The sequence below is a fragment of the Bactrocera neohumeralis genome, chromosome 2, assembly GCF_024586455.1.
Source record: "Bactrocera neohumeralis isolate Rockhampton chromosome 2, APGP_CSIRO_Bneo_wtdbg2-racon-allhic-juicebox.fasta_v2, whole genome shotgun sequence".
NCBI lineage: Eukaryota > Metazoa > Arthropoda > Insecta > Diptera > Tephritidae > Bactrocera > Bactrocera neohumeralis.
In genome coordinates, this window is record NC_065919.1 from 5,535,413 (window position 1) to 5,559,454 (window position 24,042).

The 24,042-nt window shown below is 35.3% G+C and overlaps 4 protein-coding genes across 7 annotated transcripts; all 4 read left to right on the plus strand.

Moving 5' to 3' along the window:
- The first annotated feature begins 21 nt into the window (after positions 1 to 21).
- On the plus strand, positions 22 to 23,647 carry LOC126750807 (UDP-glucosyltransferase 2-like). 3 transcript variants are annotated; one of them, XM_050460538.1, is made up of 3 exons: positions 22 to 305; positions 371 to 1,621; positions 23,183 to 23,647. In XM_050460538.1, the coding sequence occupies exons 1-3, from the start codon at positions 56 to 58 to the stop codon at positions 23,248 to 23,250; spliced, it is 1,569 nt and encodes a 522-aa protein (XP_050316495.1). In that variant the 5' UTR covers positions 22 to 55; the 3' UTR covers positions 23,251 to 23,647. The 3 variants fall into 3 exon arrangements, with proteins under 3 accessions (XP_050316495.1, XP_050316496.1, XP_050316494.1); XM_050460539.1 differs by having other exon boundaries at positions 371 to 1,315; positions 22,877 to 23,647; XM_050460537.1 differs by lacking the exons at positions 22 to 305; positions 371 to 1,621 and adding an exon at positions 20,367 to 21,861 and having other exon boundaries at positions 21,932 to 23,647.
- On the plus strand, positions 3,942 to 6,630 carry LOC126750805 (UDP-glycosyltransferase UGT5-like). Its single transcript, XM_050460534.1, has 2 exons — positions 3,942 to 4,253; positions 5,094 to 6,630. The coding sequence occupies exons 1-2, from the start codon at positions 3,998 to 4,000 to the stop codon at positions 6,407 to 6,409; spliced, it is 1,572 nt and encodes a 523-aa protein (XP_050316491.1). The 5' UTR covers positions 3,942 to 3,997; the 3' UTR covers positions 6,410 to 6,630.
- Positions 11,187 to 13,931, plus strand: LOC126750804 (UDP-glycosyltransferase UGT5-like). Its single transcript, XM_050460533.1, has 2 exons — positions 11,187 to 11,536; positions 12,262 to 13,931. The coding sequence occupies exons 1-2, from the start codon at positions 11,281 to 11,283 to the stop codon at positions 13,575 to 13,577; spliced, it is 1,572 nt and encodes a 523-aa protein (XP_050316490.1). The 5' UTR covers positions 11,187 to 11,280; the 3' UTR covers positions 13,578 to 13,931.
- LOC126750806 (UDP-glucosyltransferase 2-like) lies at positions 17,487 to 20,266 on the plus strand. 2 transcript variants are annotated; one of them, XM_050460535.1, is made up of 3 exons: positions 17,487 to 17,590; positions 18,550 to 18,818; positions 18,887 to 20,266. In XM_050460535.1, exons 2-3 carry the CDS (start codon positions 18,563 to 18,565, stop codon positions 20,197 to 20,199), a joined length of 1,569 nt encoding a protein of 522 aa, XP_050316492.1. In that variant the 5' UTR covers positions 17,487 to 17,590; positions 18,550 to 18,562; the 3' UTR covers positions 20,200 to 20,266. The 2 variants fall into 2 exon arrangements, with proteins under 2 accessions (XP_050316492.1, XP_050316493.1); XM_050460536.1 differs by having other exon boundaries at positions 17,582 to 17,604.
- Positions 23,648 to 24,042: the final 395 nt, after the last annotated feature.

Genomic DNA, 24,042 nt, shown 5'->3' on the forward strand with positions numbered 1-24,042 from the left:
TTAGTTTAGTTGAATATAAAGCGTTGTGGTGTCTATTAGGGTAACAACGTGGAAAATGATATCATTGAAATCTATAGCAGCTGCTTTGTGGATATATGCGAGTGTCACAAACTACGTGGAATCAGCAAAAATACTTGCAGTTTTTCCTTTTCCGGGTCCTTCACAGTATATATGTGTGCAGTCGTACTTGAAAACACTGGCGACACGCGGACATGAAATCACTTCGGTTTCGGCGTTTCCGCAAAAAACACCCTTGAAAAACTTTCGTGACATAAAGATACATATAGAGCAATCTCATTATGATGGTTAGTGCAAATATTGTCGATAAATTAAGATAAAGAAGCAATAGTTTTAATTCAAATAATTTTAGAGACAATAATCAACGGGATGGAGCAAATGTCTGTTGGTAAATTGGCTGAACTGCAATTTGTTCAGGCATTTGCAGCATTGACTTCCTTGTCGGTATTTAATAATAAAGACTTCCAACAATTATTACACTCTGACGAACAATTCGATCTCATCATTATCGAAGTATTATATCAAGATGCACTTTACGCATTGGGAAAACATTTCAAAGCGCCTGTGATTGGTGTCTCCACATTTGGCGCAGATGTTGTGATCGACCAGTTGGTGGACAACGTTTCGCCATTAGCATATGTACCAGCGCCTAGTGGAACAAATTTGGATGTAATGAATTTCTGGCAACGCTTAGATAATTTATATACAAACACCATGGAGCTGCTGTATACATATTTAGTAATAATACCGGAACAACAACAGTACTATGAAAAATATTTTCCCAATGCGACACTGCGCTTAACAGACGTACGTAGAGACTTTTCTCTCTTGCTGCTCAATCAACATTATTCGTTCAGTTGGCCGCGTCCACTGGTGCCGAATGCAATCGAGGTGGCTGGTATGCATATTGATCACAAACCGAAGAAACTACCAACGGATATGGAAGCTTTTATTAATGCCTCGTCCAGAGGAACTATCTACTTCTCCTTAGGGTCGAACATAAAGAGCGCATTATTGCCGAAACAAAAATTGCAAGAGATTATGAACGCATTTGCTTCATTACCCGTGAACGTGTTGTGGAAATTTGAGAAGACGGATCTGGCGGATAAACCGAAGAATGTCTTCATAAACAAATGGTTTCCACAATCGGACGTACTTGCCCATCCTAAAGTAAAATTGTTCGTTACACATGGTGGTATGCACAGTCTGATTGAGGCGGTACATCATGGCAAACCGATTGTTGGCACCCCAGTCTTTTTCGATCAATATTTAAATGTTGAAAAGGCCGTATATAAAGGTTTTGGTATCGCAGTAAACTTCCGAAATTTCACCAGCATCAAGCTGCGTGATGCCATCCTAGAGGTGTTGAATAATCCCACGTACACCGAAAGAGCGCAAGAGATCTCTGCTAGTTTCCATGATCGACCTATGAAACCGCTCAATGCAGCAATCTATTGGACTGAGTATGTGCTCAGACATAAGGGTGCGCCACAATTGCGTGTAGCTGCACGTCACTTGAATTTTTTACAGCGCCATAGTGTGGATACAATGGCTGTGTTGTTTGGTATTCCATTGTTGTTGACTATATTTATAATCCGCGGAGGTTTTCAAGTGCTGGCGGCAATATTTAGAAGCAACGATAATGCGCATAAGAAGCGAAAGCGTGAATAATAAGTTGTTGAGGAGAATTATATACATACATATATATGAATATAGTATGCTGTTATTCATTGTTATGCTGTTATTCAAAGGCTATTTTTAAGAGAGAGCGTACCTAACTATGATGATGATTGAAGAGTAGTTTGCTCTCTCAGAAGGTATACCGATAGTATAAATAATGCGTACGGAAAGTTTTCATCTGCTGATAACGAATGTAATCTTTTTAATATTCGCTCTTATATGTAATATAGATATAACAAATAATAAATTCGTGCAAGTATTTAGAAAAGTTACCGTAATTAATGTTCTGTATTAATTGCAATAAATATGCTTCCCAATTTATTTGTATAGAGTGGTTGATACAGGATATTCTGCCAGATGTTGCGCTAAAAGGTTTAGACTTGAAATATACTATTAAATTTTTATTGCGTTTGGTACATCTGGAAAATAACTTAAGCGTTAGCTGTATCTGACGCTTAACAATAAATGAAGATATAATTAGATCCATTATGTGACATGTAAAATTAGAACGGTTTATATCTGATAATGAGTTCGTTATTATTAACTTTCAAGTTGCTAGTTGCATGGAGCTCAAGTTATCTCCTTTACTTTATTTAAAATTATTCTAATTTCATTCAATTGTTTGCTTGATACAGGGTTTGTCCTGAAAGTAGTAGGACTGAGTCGATTTATTGAACCAATCGTTATAATTCTTTGAAAACTTTTAAAATATGCGCCTTCTGCGTCGATGCAGCGTTGCCAGCGCGATTTCCAAGCATTGAAGTCGTCATGGAAGGCATTCTCCGGAATAACTTTGAGAGCCGAGGTGCAAGCTGCTTGAATCCCCTCCGTACTTTCATCGGCCTTTTCAAGCAAGGAAACAAGAAACGTCAGGGGGGCCAAGTCCAGGCTGTAGGGCGACTGCAGAAGAGTTGGTATACCGGCCTTGGTTAAGTAGCTGCTCACAAGAAAGGCGGTGGGAGCCGGGGCGCTGTCGTGGTGCAACTTCCAAGCGGCTGTGATGTCTTTTCGGACCGGACTGACTCTTCATTGAAGTCTCTTGAGGACTTCCACGTTAAACTTGGCGTTGACGGTATGTCTAAGAGGAACAAATTCATATCATATGATCACCATGTTGAGTGTATGGTAATTGATCAAGCATTTTTACGTCTCTTCCTACTTTGTGAAATGCCCTGTGAAACTGATAACTTAAGTGTTTGATTATAATCAGTTAATTATTTCAGTTTTATTTATATTGTTTCAAATTCAAGTGTTCTCAGTTAGACGAGCCATATGGTATGTTTGTTCATCGTTAATTAGCGATTGAGAAGGTGTTTTTATTTATTTCTTTTTGCTTGCTCTACAGCATAAACAAATTTAATCTTTCATAATCGTTAGTATATATCATTATCAGATATAATCCGCTTGATAAGAGTTAAATATAAATGACTACAGTCTTTACTTAATTACATTTTACTCAACAACAAAACCGTACATTTGCTGTGTATGAAGTTCATGTGGCTTTTGTTTGTACTCGCAGATCGTGTATTTGCGTCGATGGACTTTACTAAGCTCAGAGCAACTAAATCGAAAAGTCGCTCTAATGTCATTATTATTATGAAATACAATTGACGGTCTGAGCTCATAGAGAGCGACACGACATGACAGCACGACATGAACATTTGTAAAAAGGCAGCGACATAACAATGGCCGGATGTACACAAAACAACACAGTTGTCCACTTTGTATGCACAATTTCGTTGTTGCCATATTAATACCTTTCACTTAAATGAAATTTTAATATTTTGTTCAAAGTGAAATTATTTATACAAAAAAAAAATAAGTAAATAAGTAAATATTTTTGTTTTAAATGATCAATTTTTATCACAAATGATATAACAGAGCTATTTGTTGCTTTTATTTGTAAAATAACGTCTGGTACATTTTACATATTAGTGGCATCACTCCTCCCTACTGTCAACTCTACTGTTGTCGGCAAACTTAAAAATATTTTCAAGTTAGCGCGAGCGACAACTGACGGCCTGCAGTCGTGCAGTTGCCTAAATAACTGTGTCTATAAGAACGTGTGTATTTTAATATTTGACAGATGTCGCTTGCAGTCTGTCACGCTCTCTGTGTTCAGCACATGATTCACATACGACTTGAGCAGAAACAAGTTGTGAGAGCAAGTTTGAGCTTTAGCCAGAGCGAAAACGTCGTGCGTAAACATGATTTGCAAAAATAACATTTTTGTTTTACGCGTCGCATTTGATGGCGATGTTCTATATAATTTACGATAAATTTTTAGAAGCGCACGAAAATGAAAAGTATTTCGACTTTAAAAATATTATTTTTATTGTGTGTACAATTGTGCTACTTTGAAAGTTTATATGGTGCAAAGATTTTAGCAATATTCCCCTTTCAGGGGCGTTCACAATATATTTGCGTGGAAAATTATCTAAAAGCATTGGCTGCAAGGGGTCATGAAGTGACGGTGATTTCAGAATTTCCACAGAAAAACCTGGTGCCGAATTTCCGTGACATTGCAATTATAAACGAAAAAAGGTTTTTGGAGGGTGAGTAAATATTTTACACAAACAAGTTTTCTCGAGATTAAAGAAAATGGATATGAAGAAACATTATAGACAAAAATATGTTATGTGAATGCGTTTTCATTTTATTTATGCAAAGTTTCTGTTTTTACGTGATCAAGATAATTCGCGGGGGTCCATGTGATGAATACTAATGTTTTGTTTATACGAGAAGGTGATATGAAAAGTAATATTCTAACCTGAGTATCTATTAGGTTATATTTTTTTCACACACTCTCGAATTGTATTTCAGTCTCTTCAGATGCTCTTCGCTAAATTTTTGGCAGTTTTCTTACTATCTCTCTTAGAAAAGAATGACAATATAGGATGGATTAAACCAAATTGTCGATTCGTTCTGATATAATGTTAAACTTAGTCAGCTGCTATCAAAAAGAGAGCCTAGTTAGAAAGCTGAGTGCAATTATTTGGCTTCTTAGTTTAAATTTTGCCAAACGCGTTTGCAATTCAAAAGTAATGCCTTCTCTTAACAAAAAACTACATATGCCTACTCACGTCGTAACATATGGCTCAACATGTTGTGGCGATGGCTTTATGGAGAGACATTGTAGTATCCTAAGGAATACCTCTTGAAATATAGCATATGCAAGAACAATAAGCCCTTCTCGCTATCAGCTTTATATTCGATATGAAATCATGGGACGAGAATAGAAGAAGAAAGAAATACGAATTGAATAGAACCAGACTTTACTTGATGACTCAACATGCAATATCTGTATAACGATATATGATTTCTTCATTTATGTTTTTCCTTTTGTTTTTAATTATGTTCATATTAAAATAATTATTATTTTATTTATTTTACAGACTTTCCATTGGAAGATTTTATGCCCACAATCAGCAAATGGGAAGAGTTAAACTGGGGCATAGAATTCCTAACTGCACCCACGCGCAGGGTGTTAGAACACCCGGAAGTGCAGAAATGGCTGGCAAATGGCGTCACATTTGATCTACTCATTGTAGAAGTGCTGCAACAGGAGGCGCTGTACGCGCTGTCATATCATTTTAATGCAACGCTCATCGGTGTTTCGAGCTTTGGTACTGATATGCGCATCGACGAACTGGTGGGCAATACCTCACCACTCTCTTATGTGCCGTCAGTCGTAAGCACCAACAGCGATCATATGAGCTTTTACCAACGTCTGGAGAGTTTATATACACATATTGTCGAGTGGGTGCATAACCATTTTGTTATGATACCTTTACAATATGAAATATATAAAACTCATGTAAGCAAACCCACTGCTGATTTTATGGCAATAAGAAAAAACTTCTCACTGGTGCTGTTGAATCAACACTTTTCGATGAGCATACCACGTCCTTACGTGACCAACGCCATCGAAGTGGGTGGCTGGCATATAAACCATATACCGAACGTTTTACCTGCCGATATGGAAGCTTTTATTAACGCTAATCCAAATGGTGCCATCTTTTTTTCTTTGGGCACCAATTTTTTTAGCACAAATTTGTCTAAAGAAAAACTTGCGATAATTTTGAACGTTTTTGCCTCATTACCCTATAATATACTCTGGAAGTTCGAAGAACCGGAATTACCGGGAAAACCACAAAACGTCTACATTAATAAATGGTTTCCACAAGCCGACATATTGGCGCATCCCAATGTAAAACTCTTCATTACACATGGTGGGCTATTGAGCACGATCGAGGCAATCCATTACGCAAAACCGATAGTGGGTGTACCGATATTCTACGATCAACATCGAAATGTGGCGCGTGCGAAAGCGAAAGGTTTTGGCTTAGGTGTGAACTTGAAGACTTTAAATGCCGAAGAATTAAAGGATACCATACTGGAGGTTCTGAATAATCCCAAGTTCGCCCAGCGCGCTCGCGACCTCTCTCACCGCTATCACGATCAGCCGCTGAAGCCGCTGGAGAAGGCAATCTATTGGACGGAATATGTGCTGCGTCATAAGGGCGCGCCGCATATGCGTGTGGCTGCACAGGATTTGAATTTCATTGAATATCATAACTTGGATGCGATTGCTGTGCTGTTCGGCCTGCCGCTACTGGCTTTGGTATTTATGGTGTGGGCAAGCTGCCGATTATTGAAATTGATAACTGTGAAATTGATTGATCAAAAGAGAAAAGTAAAACAGAATTAATTCATTATTAAGAGCAAGGATGGAAATGTGATAGCTAAGTGAAGGTTGCTTAAAAAACTTAAAACTGTAAATTTTTACCTCTTCCTAATAAATTGTATAATCGTTCATTTTACAAATACCAAATTTTATTTAAAGAAATCTTCAGGATTTTCACCTGCCGAATGCTTCACTTGAAGGCTTTGGAGATGTGAAGATGTAAATAAAACATTATAAAAAAGTTATTTGACATATAGAGATTTTTTTCAACGCAATAAATCAAAAAGTTAGAATCCAGCATTTTAAAATACGTACCGTACTAATATATAGAATTCCATCATTGTATATCTATGTATTACCCAAAATAGAAAATTAATTAAGTTTTAATTAAGTTTGTGTTGTTGCTGAATATCAGCTTTTTCTATGCCCAATTCACTTGAACTGAATAATAACCGTTAGTCGTTCGAGCGTGTTAATGAACTTTACGCTGCACAGTAGCTTGTATTTTATGCCTCAATGAAATGTGGCGTAATTTCGAGGGACAAAAGTGAGCTGTTATCTTGTGGCAAAATACAATTCGGGAAATAAAAGAAAATGTCGATAAAAAATAAAGACAAAACAAATTGCAACAAAAGCACAAATGCGGTACGTGAGGTCCGATTGCAACAGAAATTTATAAAAAATTCATCTCAAATCAAATATTCAAAATATATCACACATATTATATATAGTTTTATAGTTTCTTCTTACACCGGTTCAAACTTTTAATAAACATAGTGAAAATATGGAAATACCTAAGTAGAAAAGGAAAAATTAACTCATAGTTAAATTTGAGCAACGACAACATTTTTTTTGTAATGCCTAGTTTGACACGATATTTGTAACACCCGAAAGGATAAGGCGGAGACACTATAAAATACATATCTAAGTGATCAGCGTGATGAGCTGAGTCGGTTATATCCGTCTAATTGTTTATATATACGCGAACTAGTTCTTCAATTCTTAAAATTTCGTTGGGAAATTGTGCACACCTTCTTTTCTCCCCAAGAAGCTGCTCATTTGACGGAATCGCCGGTACTTACCCCTATAGCATATAACTGCCTTACAAACTTTACGACCGGAATCAAGTTATTGTAAGGGTACCCCATATAACGGTACTCTTAAAAACTACTTAAAGCGAGATAAATCAATAACTAAATACGAAAGTAATATGAAATTTTATTCGGGAGATGGTATTATAGGGCATTAATTGAACCGGGTCAAAATTGGCCGTTGGACTTGACAGCTACTTTTAGGTGAAAACATATTCAGTAGCGGACAGTGAAATCCGGTCAACTAAAAAATAATAGTTTTTCCTTATTATTTTAGTGGAATGTTCAAATTTTTTATTTTAAAACAATAATATTTATTTAATACGTTAGTATTAAGCGTAAAAAAAGTCAGTGTATTGTAGATATTGTATCATTTTGGTAACTAGCAATATAAACGGTGATAATTTTTTCTATTTTTTTAGAGATATTAAAAAAAAAAATTTACAAAAATATTGAAAAATGATTTTATATGGTTTCGATTGAGTAGCTAAAACAAAAAAATTCAAATATTAATTAAATATATTTTCTATACAATGGACTATGATCTTTGAAAAATATCACAAATTAAGAAAATGGCGCCATTTTGAAAAAAAAAATCGTTTTTTTACGAAAAAAATTGTAGTTTTTTTAATGCCAAATTGACAATTTTCAGCCAATCAAAAAGATCGTAGTCTATTGTATATAACTATATCTTTTAATTTGACGATTGGTTAATTTCTCGTTGAGCATAATGTCAAAATTTGAAAAATGAGTTTCGAGAAAAACGCGTTTTTTCACTTATATCTATATGTTTGCACTCTGAGCTCGCTAATACTGTTCAAAAACTATTTAAAATACTTTTTTTTTTTTTAAAGTGTCACACTGGTATAGCCCCTTAATCTATACAGAAGCACTCCTTTTAGTACTTTGTCAATCCTTCTTTGCTTTTTATAACGGCTTTTATACGCTCGGGCATTGAATTTTTGAGATTTTTTATTGTTACTACTCCAATACTGTTATACCACGCTTCTTCGACAATTCCATTCAGCTCTGCTAAATTCTTTGATCTCCTGTGCTACCTGAGCCTTCATTATAAACCAAAGGTTCTCAATGGGATTGAGATCCGGACCTGGCCACTCCAAAGTCAAGACCACGATTTTTGATAAATAATTCTTCACCTTAAAGAAAGAAAAAAGGATGAGTATAAAATTTGTAATTAAAATTATAGCAATAAACTCTAGTTGTACAAAAAAATGAACTTACTATTTTGGCACGATGGAAAGGCGCAGAGTCATCCTGAAAAATAAGAACATCCGCTTGTGAAAAGTGGTTTTTCATTGAAAGTGTTTAATTGGTTTCAATGGTATGGTTTTTCCTCATACTTATTCTTATTGACGGTTCCTTCTATTAGGGCTAGTTGCCCAAGGCCATAGTAGGAAAAGCAACCCTAGACCATTCGGCTGCCTTCCTGTTTAACTGGTTTTGAACACATTCGTTCACTAGTTCTCCTTCCCACGTAGGACATACCGTCGCTGCAAAAAATGTTAAATTTGGACTCATCTGAAAAGATTGCATTTCGCCAATCAAGTTGATGTTCTTTCGCCCATCGTAAACGGTTTTGACGCATTTTTGAGGTTAAAAGTGGTTTTTTGGCGGCCCGACGACCGTTCAAACCAATCTCTTGAAGCCTCCGACGAACAGTTCTTGCACTAACTACCATACCGACATCTTCGAATAACTCCAATTTAATGTCCTCAGCAGTTTCGAAGCGATCCCTCAAGCTGATAGAACGTATCACCCGATCTTCCCTAGAACTCAGTGGCGTAGCTAGGGGGGCGGGGCGAAGGGGGCCGTCGCCCCGGGCGCAACGTCTTGGGGGCGACAAAACGATCTTCGCTGTTTTTTAATATTCAGAAAAATGCTTCAACAATTTTTTTTACAAAATTTATTATACAAGATAAAGACTTGTACACTCACAATGGAATAATCTGAATAACAATGAAAAATATTAATTTTTACTCGATTTTTGATTGTAACAAATACTTTTATTTCTCCAAATTTTCAAAAATGGTATTTAAAAACTCCAATTCAGGCAAAAATTCCTGCAAATTGTGTCAAAAGTGTACAAGATATCGGGTGAAAATGGGTTTTTTCTATTGTTTTTAATAAGATGTCTTGTAAATTTACTATCAATTTCATCAAAAACCGTATTGTTTGAATTTTGTAAATTCAGAAATTGCGTGGCTTCTAGTTCCTAAATTTTATATACTTAATATCGAAGATATTTTGAAAAAATTCACTTTTGTTCGATCCACCTTATGAAACTTGTGGGTAGGTAGATAAAGGTGGGCGGCAGAATATCCCTGACCCCGGGCGGCCGAAGTTGAACTTACGCCACTGCTAGAACTTGTCTTCTTCTTTGCTCCAGAGACAGTTTTTCTCTTAAGAGACCTGGTTTTATCGACATTTTTTAGAAATTCTCCAATGGAAGAATTGCTGAAGCCAACTCTATCACTAATTTCCCGAATGGTCAGATTTTCTTTTCGGAAAATCAAAATATTACTTTTCTGCAATTCGGACATTTTTATTTTAAATTTGGCATATTTTAGCTTTAACCAAGCACGAGCACGAAATAAACTTTGAAACTATTGAAAAATAAAACTAAAAGTTGTTATAAAACGTGTACAGAGCACTAATTTAAGTGAAAGAATAAACCTTTACGCAAAAAATTACACTTGTCGGTTACAATCGTGCTTTAAATACAAACCGATAGGTTGTCCGGATTTCACTGTCGGAGAGTCTGACATTTCTATGTCACATTGCGAAAATGGGCGAAATCGGCTTACAGCCACGCATACTTCCCGTATAATACAATTTCAAACTTCATCGGATTCATTCCTTTAGAGGAAAGATGACCTAGCCCCATATAGCTAACGTCAGAATTTTTGAACATCCGGCTGACTTTACTCCATATGATTGGTGATTGTATGTGAGATACTTTAGACACTTAGGGAACATTTTTTAGTATGTGGCATGTTAATAGTATGTGGTATTGGCAAAAATAGATAAAATCGGCTCGATACTAAACGAACTCCAATTTACTGCATATAACAAATCTTGAGGTGAATAATTGATCAGTGTGTGATTTATTTATATATATCAGATTGCTTTTAGTTTGATCCTCTGGTTGACGTTTTGCACCTTAAGATATTTCTTTCCTTTTGATTCTTGCAAGTTGCAAAAGTATAAAATATTCGGTTTTACTAGAACTTAGCCCTTCCTTGCTTATTTTTATTTTTTAACTTAGATAGCCACTAGGTGATACTTCCTCTATATGTTACTGTTACCCGATTGAGGTGTTTTTATTTATTTATTTTTGCTTGTTCTACAGCATAAATAAATTTAATCTTTCATAATCGTTAGTATATATCATTATCAGATACAATCCGCTTGATAAGAGTTAAATATAAATGACTACAATCTTTACTTAATAACATTTTACTCATCAACAAAACCGTTCTTTTGCTGTGTGTGAAGTAAATGGGGCTTTTGTTTGTACTCGTAGATCGTGTATTTGCGTCGAAATTTGGTAAATCGAAAAGTCGCTCTAATGTCATTATTATTTTAAAATACAATTGATTCACATACGACTTGAGCAGAAACTATTTGTGAGAGCAAGTTTGAACTTTAGTCAGAGCGAAAATGTCACGCGTAAACATGATTGGCAAAAATCACAATTTAGTTTTAGTCGTTTCGCGTTTGTTGGCGATGTCCCATTTGCTTCATTTTATATAATTTACGATAAATTTTTAGACGCGCACGAAAATGAAAAGTATTTCGACTTTAAAAATATTATTTTTATTGTGTGTACAATTGTGCTACTTTGAAAGTTTATATTGTGCAAAGATTTTAGCAATATTCCCCTTTCAGGGGCGTTCACAATATATTTGCGTGGAAAATTATCTAAAAGCATTGGCTGCAAGGGGTCATGAAGTGACTGTGATTTCAGAATTTCCACAGAAAAAACCGGTGCCGAATTTCCGTGACGTTACAATTAAAAACGAAGAAAGGCTTTTTGAGGGTGAGTATAAGACCACGATTTTTGATAAATATTTTACACAAACAAGTTTTCTCGAGATTAAAGAAGATGGATATGCGAAAAGGCTAGAAAAGTAATATTCTAACCTGAGTATCTAATAGGTTATATTTTTTTCACACACTCTCGATTTGTATTTCAGTCTCTTCAGGTGTTCTTCGCTAAATTTCTCGCAGTTTGCTTACTATTTCTCTTGGAAATAAATGATAATATGGGACGGAATAAACCAAATTGTCGCTTCATTCTGATATAATGTTAAAAAATAGAGCCTAGTTAGAAAGCTGACTGCAATTCTTTGGCTCCTTAGTTTAAATTTTGTGAAACACGTTTAGTTTGCAATTTAAAAGTAATGCCTTCTCTTAACAAAAAACTACATATGCCTACTGTCGTTGTTACATATACAAGTATGTAGTTCAACATGATTTGGCGGTGACTTTATGGAGAGACATTATAGTATTCTAAGGAATACTTCTTGAAATTTAGCGTATGCAAGAACAATAAGCCTTACTCGCTATCAGCTCTATATTCGATATGAAATCATGGGACGAGAATAGAAGAAGAAAGAAATACGAATTGAATAGAACCAGACTTTACTTGATGACTCAACATGCAATATCTGTATAACGATATATGATTTCTTCATTTATGTTTTTCCTTTTGTTTTTAATTATGTTCATATTAAAATAATTATTATTTTATTTATTTTACAGACTTTCCATTGGAAGATTTTATGTCCACAATCAGCAAATGGGAAGAGTTAAACTGGGGCATAGAATTCCTAACTGCATCCACGCGCAGGGTGTTAGAACACTCGGAAGTGCAGAAATGGCTGGCAAATGGCGTCACATTTGATCTACTCATTGTAGAAGTGCTGCAACAGGAGGCGCTGTACGCGTTGTCATATCATTTTAATGCAACGCTCATCGGTGTTTCGAGCTTTGGTACTGATATGCGCATCGACGAACTGGTGGGCAATACCTCACCACTCTCTTATGTGCCGTCAGTCTTAAGCACCAACAGCGATCATATGAGCTTTTACCAACGTCTGGAGAGTTTATATACACATATTGTCGAGTGGGTGCATAACCATTTTGTTATGATACCTTTACAATATGAAATATATAAAACTCATGTAAGCAAACCCACTGCTGATTTTATGGCAATAAGAAAAAACTTCTCACTGGTGCTGTTGAATCAACACTTTTCGATGAGCATACCACGTCCTTACGTGACCAACGCCATCGAAGTTGGTGGCTGGCATATAAACCATATACCGAAAGCTTTACCTGCCGATATGGAAGCTTTTATTAACGCTAATCCAAATGGTGCCATCTTTTTTTCTCTGGGCTCCAATTTTTTTAGCAAAAATTTGTCTAAAGAAAAACTTGCTATTATTTTGAATGTTTTTGCCTTATTACCCTATAATATACTCTGGAAGTTCGAAGTACCGGAATTACCGGGAAAACCACAAAACGTCTACATTAATAAATGGTTTCCACAAGCCGACATATTGGCGCATCCCAATGTAAAACTCTTCATTACACATGGTGGGCTATTGAGCACGATCGAGGCAATCCATTACGCAAAACCGATAGTGGGTATACCGATATTCTACGATCAACATCTAAATGTGGCGCGTGCGCAAGCGAAAGGTTTTGGCCTAGGTGTGAACTTGAAGACTTTAAATGCCGAAGAATTAAAGGATACCATACTGGAGGTTCTGAATAATCCCAAGTTCGCCCAGCGCGCTCGCGACCTCTCTCACCGCTATCACGATCAGCCGCTGAAGCCGCTGGAGAAGGCAATCTATTGGACGGAATATGTGCTGCGTCATAAAGGCGCGCCGCATATGCGTGTGGCTGCACAGGATTTGAATTTCATTGAATATCATAACTTGGATGCGATTGCTGTGCTGTTCGGCCTGCCGCTACTGGCTTTGGTATTTATGGTGTGGGCAAGCTGCCGATTATTGAAATTGATAACTGTGAAATTGATTGATCAAAAGAGAAAAGTAAAACAGAATTAATTCATTATTAAGAGCAAGGATGGAAATTTGATTGCAATAGCCATAAAGTAACAGCCAACAAAAGCTAACCTAATTCTCACATAACTTAGCACTAGAGTTCTTCCAATGTTTTTAATTTTGAAAAACTAAAATAAAAGGAAAATTCGTCTCATAATATGTATCGTGAAGGTCAGTTTCTTTGCTTAAAAAATTCAAAACTGTAAATTTTTACCTCTTCCTAATAAATTGTATAATCGTTCATTTTACAAATACCAAATCTTATTTAAAGAAATCTTCAGGATTTTCACCTGCCAAATGAATCACTTGAAGGCTTTGGAGATGTGAAGATGTAAATAAAACATTATAAAAAAGTTATTTGACATATAGAGATTTTTTTCAACGCAATAAATCAAAAAGTTAGAATCCAACATTTTAAAATACGTACCATACTTATATATAGAATTCCATTATTGTATATCAATGTATTACCCAAAATAGAAAATTAATTAAGTTTTAATTAAGTTTGTGTTGTTGCTGAATATCAGCTTTTTCTATGACCAATTCACTTGAACTGAATAATAACCGTTAGTCGTTCGAGCGTGTTAATGAACTTTACGCTGCACAGTAGCTTGTATTTTATGCCTCAATGAAATGTGGCGTAATTTCGAGGGACAAAAGTGAGCTGTTATTTTGTGGCAAAATACAATTCGGGAAATAAAAGAAAATGTCGATAAAAAATGAAGACAAAACAAATTGCAACAAAAGCACAAATGCGGTACGTGAGGTCCGATTGCAACAGAAATTTATAAAAAATTCATCTCAAATCAAATATTCAAAATATATCACACATATTATATATAGTTTTATAGTTTCTTCTTACACCGGTTCAAACTTTTAATAAACATAGTGAAAATATGGAAATACTTAAGTAGAAAAGGAAATATTAAGGTAATTAACTCATAGTTAAATTTGAGCAACGACAACATTTTTTTTGTAATGCCTAGTTTGACACGATATTTGTAACCCCCGAAAGGATAAGGCGGAGACACTATAAAATACATATCTAAGTGATCAGCGTGATGAGCTGAGTCGGTTATATCCGTCTAATTGTTTAAATATACGCGAACTAGTTCTTTAATTCTTAAAATTTTGTTGGGAAATTGTGCACACCTTCTTTTCTCCCCAAGACGGGGAGATTTGACGGAATCGCCGGTACTTACCCCTATAGCATATAGCTGTCTTATAAACTTTACGATCGGTATCAAGTTATTTTAAGGTACCCCATGTAACGGTACTCTTAAAAACTACTTAAAGCGAGATAAATCAATAACTAAATACGAAAGTAATATGAAATTTTATTCGGGAGATGGTATTATAGGGCATTAATTGAACCGGGTCAAAATTGGCTGATGGACTTGACACCCACTTTTGGGTGAAAACATATATTACGAGAGTCTGGCATTTCTATGTCACATTGCGAAAATGGGCGAAATCGGCTTACAGCCACACATACTACCCGTACAGTACAATTTCAAACGCCATCTGATTCGTTCCTTTAGAGGAAAGATGACCTAGCCCCATATAGCTAACATCAGAATTTTTGAACATCCGGCTGACTTTACTCCATATGATTGGTGATTGTATGTGAGAAACTTTAGACACTTAGGGAACATTTTTTAGTATGTGGCATGTTAATAGTATGTGGTATTGGCAAAAATACATAGATAAAATCGGCTCGATACTAAACGAACTCCAATTTACTGCATATAACAAATCTTGAGGTGAATATATCGATCAGTCTGTGATTTATTTATATATATCAGATTGCTTTTAGTCTGATCCTCTGGTTGACGTTTTGCACCTTAAGATATTTCTTTGCCTTTGAATCTTGCAATATTCGGTTGCACTCGAACTTAGCCCTTCTTTGCTAGTTTATTTGATGATTCTTCCTCTATATGTTACTGTTACCCGGTGTAAATTCTTGTCATTTCAAATTAAATAGCACAAAACAATATACATACATATGTAAGTTTATATGTGTCTGTGTACATACATACGTGTGAATACATATATTTGTGGCATTTATTGCGTATACAATAGGTTTTGAACGCGCTTTATGTTGAACACATATGTACATCATCATTTCTCTAATATCTAATTCAGTTTTATCACAAAGCTTTCGGTTAGTCGCTGCATTACTGGATTACTAGCAGCCATGATTATATTTGAAGCTGAAATATAGCTATATGTAAATACAAATTATGTCAATTAAGCCTTTTTGCAAATACTAAAACTAACTAACTAAAACTATATAGCAAATTATTATGCTTATGCGCGTTTGCTTGAAGAAAGGAGTACATGTGTATAGATATGTGCATGGGAATTAGCTGATAAACAATAGAGATTGTGAGTCAGCAAGTTTTTTTCCATGAAATATATTAATATAATCTCTCCATATGAGATCGGTACGTTAAACACCATATTTAGCCTCACCACCCGATGGCACCATGAGAGGAGAATTCTCTATCGTGTTGTATTCTCATAGAAGGCTAGTTCAACTTAGACTCAGTTAGACTGTCGTTAAACCAGCTGAACGATTGTCGCTGTTGATAGAATATGTTATTTTATTTTAAATATAGAAATTAATAAAGTTAAAAATCTTTATCGTAGACGTTAGCAGTTAAAAATTTTTGAAGATTATTGTGCGACTCTGTACGTAATTAATTTTAGGAGGACAGTATTTACAGTTAGTATTATACTACATAAGTAAAATATAAGTAATTTTGATTGTACTTATGAATTCTGAGGCTACTAAAAGTAGTATGGGATTAAGATCAGCAATAGCGTAAATTGCGTTGTTCGAGTATATACTATTTCTATATATACAATACATAACTTTATCTCTGTTCTTTAAAGTATTTTCCATCTATAAGAACACATGCAATTCATTCCAAAATTCGTAATGAAAAATAGGTTTTGTAAAAAAGTTCTATCAAAGATAAGTCTTCATTTCTTTTTTATTTCTTTGTTCAAACATACGTATGTACATAGGTATGTTCCCTGCCCCTTTGACTGTTTATCAAAGCTAAAAAATTTCAAAACTTTATATTTATTAGAACATCCTATTATTATACATACTAACTACAAGTTTATTTTGATGTTGCTTCTTTTAATAAGGCTTTGTTTATTTTTTTTTTAATTATCTAACACGCGACCTCATCAAAGTTTTAAAATACTCATACAAGTAACACATTGCCATAGCTTACATGCAAAGTCGATTAAAAATATCACATGCAATGCCCACTTAATACCGAGTCAATATGATTAGTACTATATATAGAGTATATACTAAACATGCAACGGATTATAACTGTACGTACAACGAAATCTGGAAAATTTAACCCGTAAGAGCATACTTGAGGCACAAATGGCTCTTAACATATAGGACAACGTTGACAAAAACAACAACAACAACAACAACAACAACAACAAAACAAAAACAAAAACACAAAAATCTCTTATCTGTAAAATTTTTAAATCCATTTAATTTTTAACCATACTACTCAACTAGTCTAAATTCTAACGTCGGTTACTACTCATCGGTGAAGTATTTAAAATAACTTGATTTTACCACAAAGAACAATAATGAAGATTCGATGTCTAAAAAATACCTTGGACAAATTGTAATAAAATATAAAAAAAAACGTTAATAAAGCTGTCAAATTATCAAAGCTAATGGCTTCACCTTAGGGTTAACAGCTAACGTACTATATGTCTGTGAGATAATAAGCAAGCGTTTATGATGGACAGCATTAGAATACATCATAGCGTGTTAGAAATTGCCTTTCCTACAGTTTTCTGAGTTGAAAATTACAATAAATAGTTAAATACTAATGATTCTTATATACATGTTTTTGCGCACAGCCTCTGGTTTCCTGGTTAAAATGGCTTCCTTATATATAATGCACCGTTGCTTGACTTCGTTTAGTCACAGTAAAGCGGTCGGATTATTTGTAACGTAACGTTGAAATAAAGTGAGATGCTATATGTAAAATTACACTTTATATTTTTCATTTCAAAACGAAGCTGTTTTATCATCAGTTTAATTGATGAAGTTAAATATTTTACGAGTGCAGTTTGGCTTAGAAATTTGCAACTTCTAATGTAAACCTTAAAGTGTGTTGTTTTTTAAGATATTTTACCAATTTAAATTAACACAAGTTTTTAATAAGTGGCAACATTTATAAAAAATATACTTCATCTGTAAACCTTCTTCAACCTTTTTATTAACATGCGCCGCATAATCCAAAAAAAATTTCAATCAAACAATTTTATTTTTATGTAAAAAAAATGTAACATCGATGCGGCACGATGTAAATATTTACGTTAATGGTTCGCTCAGATATCCCTTGATGGTTGGCATAATAGACAGAACCAAAAACTAAACGATTTCTTCATATTCTCTTCATCTTATTATAAGAGAGTAGAAGGTACAAACATATCACTGGTAGAAGCTGTGGTAATATTCAGCAACCAAACCCAGCATAATCCGTCTATTTTTTGAAAAAAATTCTCATTTTCTTATCGCGTTAGATCATTATCACCTAAGGAAAATCATCAATAGAGATTTCGCTTTGAGCTGTGCGAGTATTTTTTATGTTAGTCGATTGAATATAAAATTCGAGGAACACACCCCAACAAAATTGTGGTGAATACTTCAGATTTCCTCATAGTTTTTTATAATCCTGAAGGTATATTTGGATATAATGAGTTTATGACTGCAACGAGCAATAGAAATCACCGTTTCAAAATTATAAAGACATTGGAAAATCAGTATTAAAAATGTTTGAGTTTGAGGTTAAGCCATTCTATGAAATAAACTTTGCGTAAAAGTTGCTAAGCCATTAAGCGGCACTCGTAAATAAATACACAACAATCTCAATAAAATAGAAACGTAAAATATAAAATTATACACCAGTTTTTATACCAACAGGCATTGGTAGAAGATGCTCACCCAAGTTTTCATCAAGTTGCTACTTTCGGCTTACATCAGCTTAATCGCCTTACAGCAGACAAATGCTGCGAACATTTTAGCGATATTTCCCTTTCCAGGACCTTCGCAGTACATTTGTGTGCAAGCGTATTTGAAAGCTTTAGCGGCGCGCGGCCATGAAGTCACCGTAATTTCAGCATTTCCACAGAAAAAACCATTACAAAATTTTCGCGACATATCGTTAGCGGAAATACTAGATGGCTACGAAGGTACATATACAATTTTGGGTAGATATTTTCCAAATTTACTAACAGAAATTTATAACTAACGTTTTCAGAAACTATCGTGGATGTAATTACAGAGGAGCGCAATAAATGGCAAGAATTAAATCTTTATTATGACTTCTTTACTGGTGGCACTTTGTCGGTACTGAAAAGCCCAAAAGTTCAAGAATTATTGCATTCTAATGAGCATTTCGATCTCATAATTGTGGAGGCTTTACAAATGGATGCGATTTATGCCTTGGCTCATCATTACAATGCCTTACTTATTGGCGTATCTACATTCGGTACAGATCCGACAATCGACGAATTAGTTGGTAATACTTCACCCATATCGTATGTGCCGTTACCGCTCTCACAGCTGAGCGATCGCATGAATTTCTGGCAGCGTTTACAAAACTTGTGGCACCATTTGTTGCACCAAATGCACATGCATCTTTTTTACTTGCCCAACCAAGCTGCCATTTACAAGCAATACTTTCCCAATTCCACTGCCGATATATATGCGGTACGCAAGAACTTCTCATTAGTGCTCTTGAATCAACATTTTGCCATCAGCTTTCCGCGTCCATATGTACCGAATGCAATCGAAGTTGCCGGTATGCATATAAGCCAACGTGCTGGCAAATTACCTACCGACATAGAAAACTTCATCAAAGACGCTAAGCAAGGCGCTATCTACTTCTCTTTGGGCTCGAATGTGAAGAGTAAAAATCTGTCGAAAGATAGACTTGAGACAATTATGCGAGTTTTTGCTTCGCTACCATACAACATACTTTGGAAATTCGAAGCTATCGAGCTACCAAACAAACCGCCAAATGTATATATTAACAAATGGTTTGCCCAATCCGATGTACTGGCGCAGCCCAATGTGAAATTATTCATATCTCACGCTGGTTTGCTCAGCACAACGGAAGCGATTCATTATGCCAAGCCATTGGTTGGCATGCCCGTATTCTTCGATCAATTTCTCAATATGGAGCGTATTAAACGTGCCGGTATTGGCGTTTTCGTTGATTACAAATCCTTCACTTATGATGAGTTGCGTAGTGCCATCGTTGAAGTCATGGAAAATCCAAAATATACGCAAACGATCCAACAAATGTCGCGGCGTTACCATGATCAGCCAATGAAGCCGTTGGACAAAGCAATTTTTTGGACGGAGTACGTGTTACGTCATGGGGGTGCGCCGCATATGCGCGTTACCGCCCAAGAATTGAATTTTATACAGTACCATAGTTTGGATACATTATTGGTATTGCTTGGTGGCGTGATCTTGGTTTCATTAATGCCTTCATGGTTTGTATATAGAAATGTGAAGCGATTGCTTTTGGGAGACCATGGAAAGATAAAGCTAAAGCACAACTGAAATTTAAAATGTAAATAAAACTTAAAAATATAAACTCACTTTATATTTTAGAGTGAAAATTTTAAAATAGCTTATCATTCAGAAGCATTAACTCTACTTTTAATATCAGTCGTTAGTCATATCTCAATACTAGCTTATATGGCTATTTTGGCTTATAACTCCTAATCTACATTAGCAATCTGACTACGTTTTTACTTGGGATATTCATATTTAAAGTCGTCGTAGTCGGCATAAAATTTTCTATCAACACTTATTATCATATTATTGAGTAATCGCGTCTTGTCGTCCATAATATTTTTAGTCGGTATTCGTAAATGATTTACCGCACCTTTCAAGCGATCTAATCTTATAATCGGCTGTCCCGACAAGTTTTCCTTTTCATATTCTCTGCTACAGACATAGTCTTGTTAGGCCAGTCGTGGATTCCAACTTTTTCTACTTCTCTTCCTGAATCATCTTTATGTATTCTTGTGTCTCCTGTCGATCTGAATCGCGTTGAATATTTAACTCTTCATTTTCTAGTTGGTCTTGCATATAGTAGGATGTAAAATGAGATATTTGGCAGTACACATACTATCTGTATGTAAGTATTTTGAAGGGTACTAATCGGAGAGGTTTTGTTTATAATTTTCTGAACCTTTGCCACATGCGGGACCACTGAGTTGGGTTGTTTTGGCACATATTTCAGCGCATTGCAATAACTATGATATACGGTGAACTCGTTCTATCTGACCGTTGCCACGAGAAACTCCCGTTGCTGTCAACAAGTTCTGTATACCCTCTTTGATGCAATAATCGTTTCCTAATCCATGTACAACTTTTGCCAATCCAGTTGACTTTTTCGGGTACAATTCAACAAGCTTCGAAATCACGTCTATTGTTACTAAAAGGTAGTTGTATTGTTTACTGAACTCGGTTAATGGACCTTAGTGGTTTATATGCTAGGTTCCTCACTGTTCTTCAGACTTATAGAGTGGAGTCAAAAGTCCCTTCTTCGTATCTGCGATAATACCTTTAATGCTTGCTTAAATTAAACTAAAGTTCCAGTTAGAAGAATTTAATTTACCAGTGAGCTGTTCGGTTACTTTGGAGATCGCGTAACAATTGGATTTGGTATATGTATGATCACTATCTGATACACTGTTGGACTGTAAAACACTCAGTGCAGTAGGCATTATGTACATATAATAGTTAATAATAGTTTTGTATGAGAATTTAGTTACACAAAGTGCATTAGACATTCATTGTTCTCTATTAAGTTCCTATACCTACAATGTTAGTGTGGCTAACAGTTTAACTCAGATTGCTATGCTCTCTTCTCTCTAAATATGAATAAAAGTCAATTCCTCACAATATATTACCTTAGTTGAGTAAAAAGCGTTGTGTTGTATTTTAGTAAAGTTATTATAAAAATGTGTACGCTGAAATACATTGTGGTGGCACTGTGGATCTTAACGAATGTTACAAATTCCGTGGAATCCGCAAAAATACTTGCTGTTTTTCCTTTTCCGGGTCCTTCGCAGTATATATGTGTGCAGTCGTACTTGAAGACACTGGCGATACGCGGACATGAAATCACTTCGGTTTCGGCGTTTCCGCAAAAACCACCCTTGAAAAACTTTCGTGATATAACGATACATATAGAGCAATCTCATCATGATGGTTAGTGTAAATTTTGGCAATATAAAAAGATAAAGTAACAATAGTTTTAATTCAAGTAATTATTTAACAGAGTCAGTAACCAACGCGATAGAGCAAATGTCAGTTGGTAAATTGGCTGAGATGCAATTAGTTAAGGAATATACGGCATTGACTTCCTTGTTAGTATTTACTAATGAGAACTTCCAACAATTATTGCACTCTGACGAACAATTCGATCTCATCATTATCGAAGTATTCTATCAAGATGCACTTTACGCATTGGGAAAACATTTCAAAGCGCCTGTGATTGGTGTCTCCACATTTGGCGCAGATGTTGCGATCGACCAGTTGGTGGATAATGTTTCTCCAGTAGCATATGTACCATCGCCTAGCGGAACAAATTTGGATGTAATGAATTTCTGGCAACGCTTAGATAATTTATATACTAACACCATGGAGCTTCTGTTTACATATTTAGTAATAATACCGGAACAACAACGGTACTATGAAAAATATTTTCCCAATGCGACTCTGCGTTTAACAGATGTACGTAGGGACTTTTCTCTTTTGCTGCTCAATCAACATTATTCGTTCAGTTGGCCGCGTCCACTGGTGCCGAATGCAATCGAGGTGGCTGGTATGCATATTGATCACAAGCCGAAGAAACTACCAACGGACATGGAAGCTTTTATTAATGCCTCGTCCAGAGGAACTATCTACTTCTCCTTAGGGTCGAACATAAAGAGCGCATTATTGCCGAAACAAAAATTGCAAGAGATTATGAACGCATTTGCTTCGTTACCCGTGAACGTGTTGTGGAAATTCGAGAAGACAGATCTGGCGGGTAAACCGAAGAATGTCTTCATAAACAAATGGTTTCCACAATCGGACGTACTTGCCCATCCTAAAGTAAAATTGTTCGTTACACATGGTGGTATGCACAGTCTGATAGAGTCGGTACATCATGGCAAACCGATTGTTGGCACCCCAGTCTTTTACGATCAATATTTAAATGTTGAAAAGACCGTTCATAAAGGTTTCGGTGTTGCAGTAAACTTCCGAAATTTCACCAGCACCGAGCTGCGCGATGCCATTCTAGAGGTGTTGAACAATCCCAAGTACACCGAAAGAGCGCAAGAGATCTCTGCTAGTTTCCATGATCGACCTATGAAACCGCTCGATGCAGCAATCTATTGGACTGAGTATGTGCTAAGACATAAGGGTGCACCACAATTGCGTGTAGCTGCACGTCACTTGAATTTTTTACAGCGCCATAGTGTGGATACAATGGCTGTGTTGTTTGGTATTCCATTGTTGTTGGCTATATTTATAATCCGCGGAGTTTTTCAAGTGCTGGCGGCAATATTTAGAAGCAACGATAATGCGCATAAGAAGCGAAAACGTGATTAATAAGTTGTTGAACAGAATTATATTGAACGTATGTATATGTTAAGTGCTGTTATTTCAAATACTACTCTTAAGAGAAGGCATGACTATGTAATTTGGATTGCAGGGTAGCTTTTTCTCTGAGATGTTATATATATAGTATAAATATAAGTATACGAATAGAGTATAAAGAAATTTGCCGTTGCCTTTAAAGTTATTTCGATATCGATTATAAGCTTACTTATATAAATGATTTGATACTTCTATTTAGTGTTAAGGATTATTTAGCACCAAAGTATAACTGTAACAGAACATTGATTGCAATTGATATAATTCACAATTTAAAATAATAAATGTTCAGACAGTCTACAGTTCATTTGAAATATAATTCAGGTGTTCGCTCTATCTGACATGGACGTTATCACAAGCTTTTCAAGATACTTTGTTAGCTGCACCGTGCTCAAGTTTTCTTTAGCTCTGGCAAATCCCGTCATATAGAGGTTATCTTCTCTACTATATATACACATATAATAACTGTACTTTTATTCCATTATCTACTATTTATAAACAAACTTAAGCAGTGTTCTTACAAATAATCTATTAGCTATAGCTTAGAGAAAGAGCTTTTACTTATTTACTTTTTTTGTTTTGCTTACTTTGTATCATAAATACATATAATCTTTGATAATAGTTAGTCCACAAATAGAAGTGTGTATACACAAAAATATATTGGCAGTTAAAATTATTATCAGTTTCTATCTGTGTGAGAGCAGTTAAATATAAATGACTGCAATTCTTACTTAATCTACTTAATTA

Excerpts from the sequence above, each read along its gene's own strand:
- LOC126750804 (XM_050460533.1), top strand. The coding sequence starts at position 11,281 with ATGAAAAGTATTTCGACTTTAAAAATATTATTTTTATTGTGTGTACAA. Across the intron at positions 11,537-12,261 it reads CGAAGAAAGGCTTTTTGAGG|ACTTTCCATTGGAAGATTTT; the intron begins GTGAGTATAAGA and ends TTTATTTTACAG.
- LOC126750807 (XM_050460538.1), top strand. The coding sequence starts at position 56 with ATGATATCATTGAAATCTATAGCAGCTGCTTTGTGGATATATGCGAGT. Across the intron at positions 306-370 it reads AGAGCAATCTCATTATGATG|AGACAATAATCAACGGGATG; the intron begins GTTAGTGCAAAT and ends AAATAATTTTAG. Across the intron at positions 1,622-23,182 it reads TATATTTATAATCCGCGGAG|TTTTTCAAGTGCTGGCGGCA; the intron begins GTTTTCAAGTGC and ends TAATCCGCGGAG.
- LOC126750805 (XM_050460534.1), top strand. The coding sequence starts at position 3,998 with ATGAAAAGTATTTCGACTTTAAAAATATTATTTTTATTGTGTGTACAA. Across the intron at positions 4,254-5,093 it reads CGAAAAAAGGTTTTTGGAGG|ACTTTCCATTGGAAGATTTT; the intron begins GTGAGTAAATAT and ends TTTATTTTACAG.
- LOC126750806 (XM_050460535.1), top strand. The coding sequence starts at position 18,563 with ATGCTCACCCAAGTTTTCATCAAGTTGCTACTTTCGGCTTACATCAGC. Across the intron at positions 18,819-18,886 it reads AATACTAGATGGCTACGAAG|AAACTATCGTGGATGTAATT; the intron begins GTACATATACAA and ends TAACGTTTTCAG.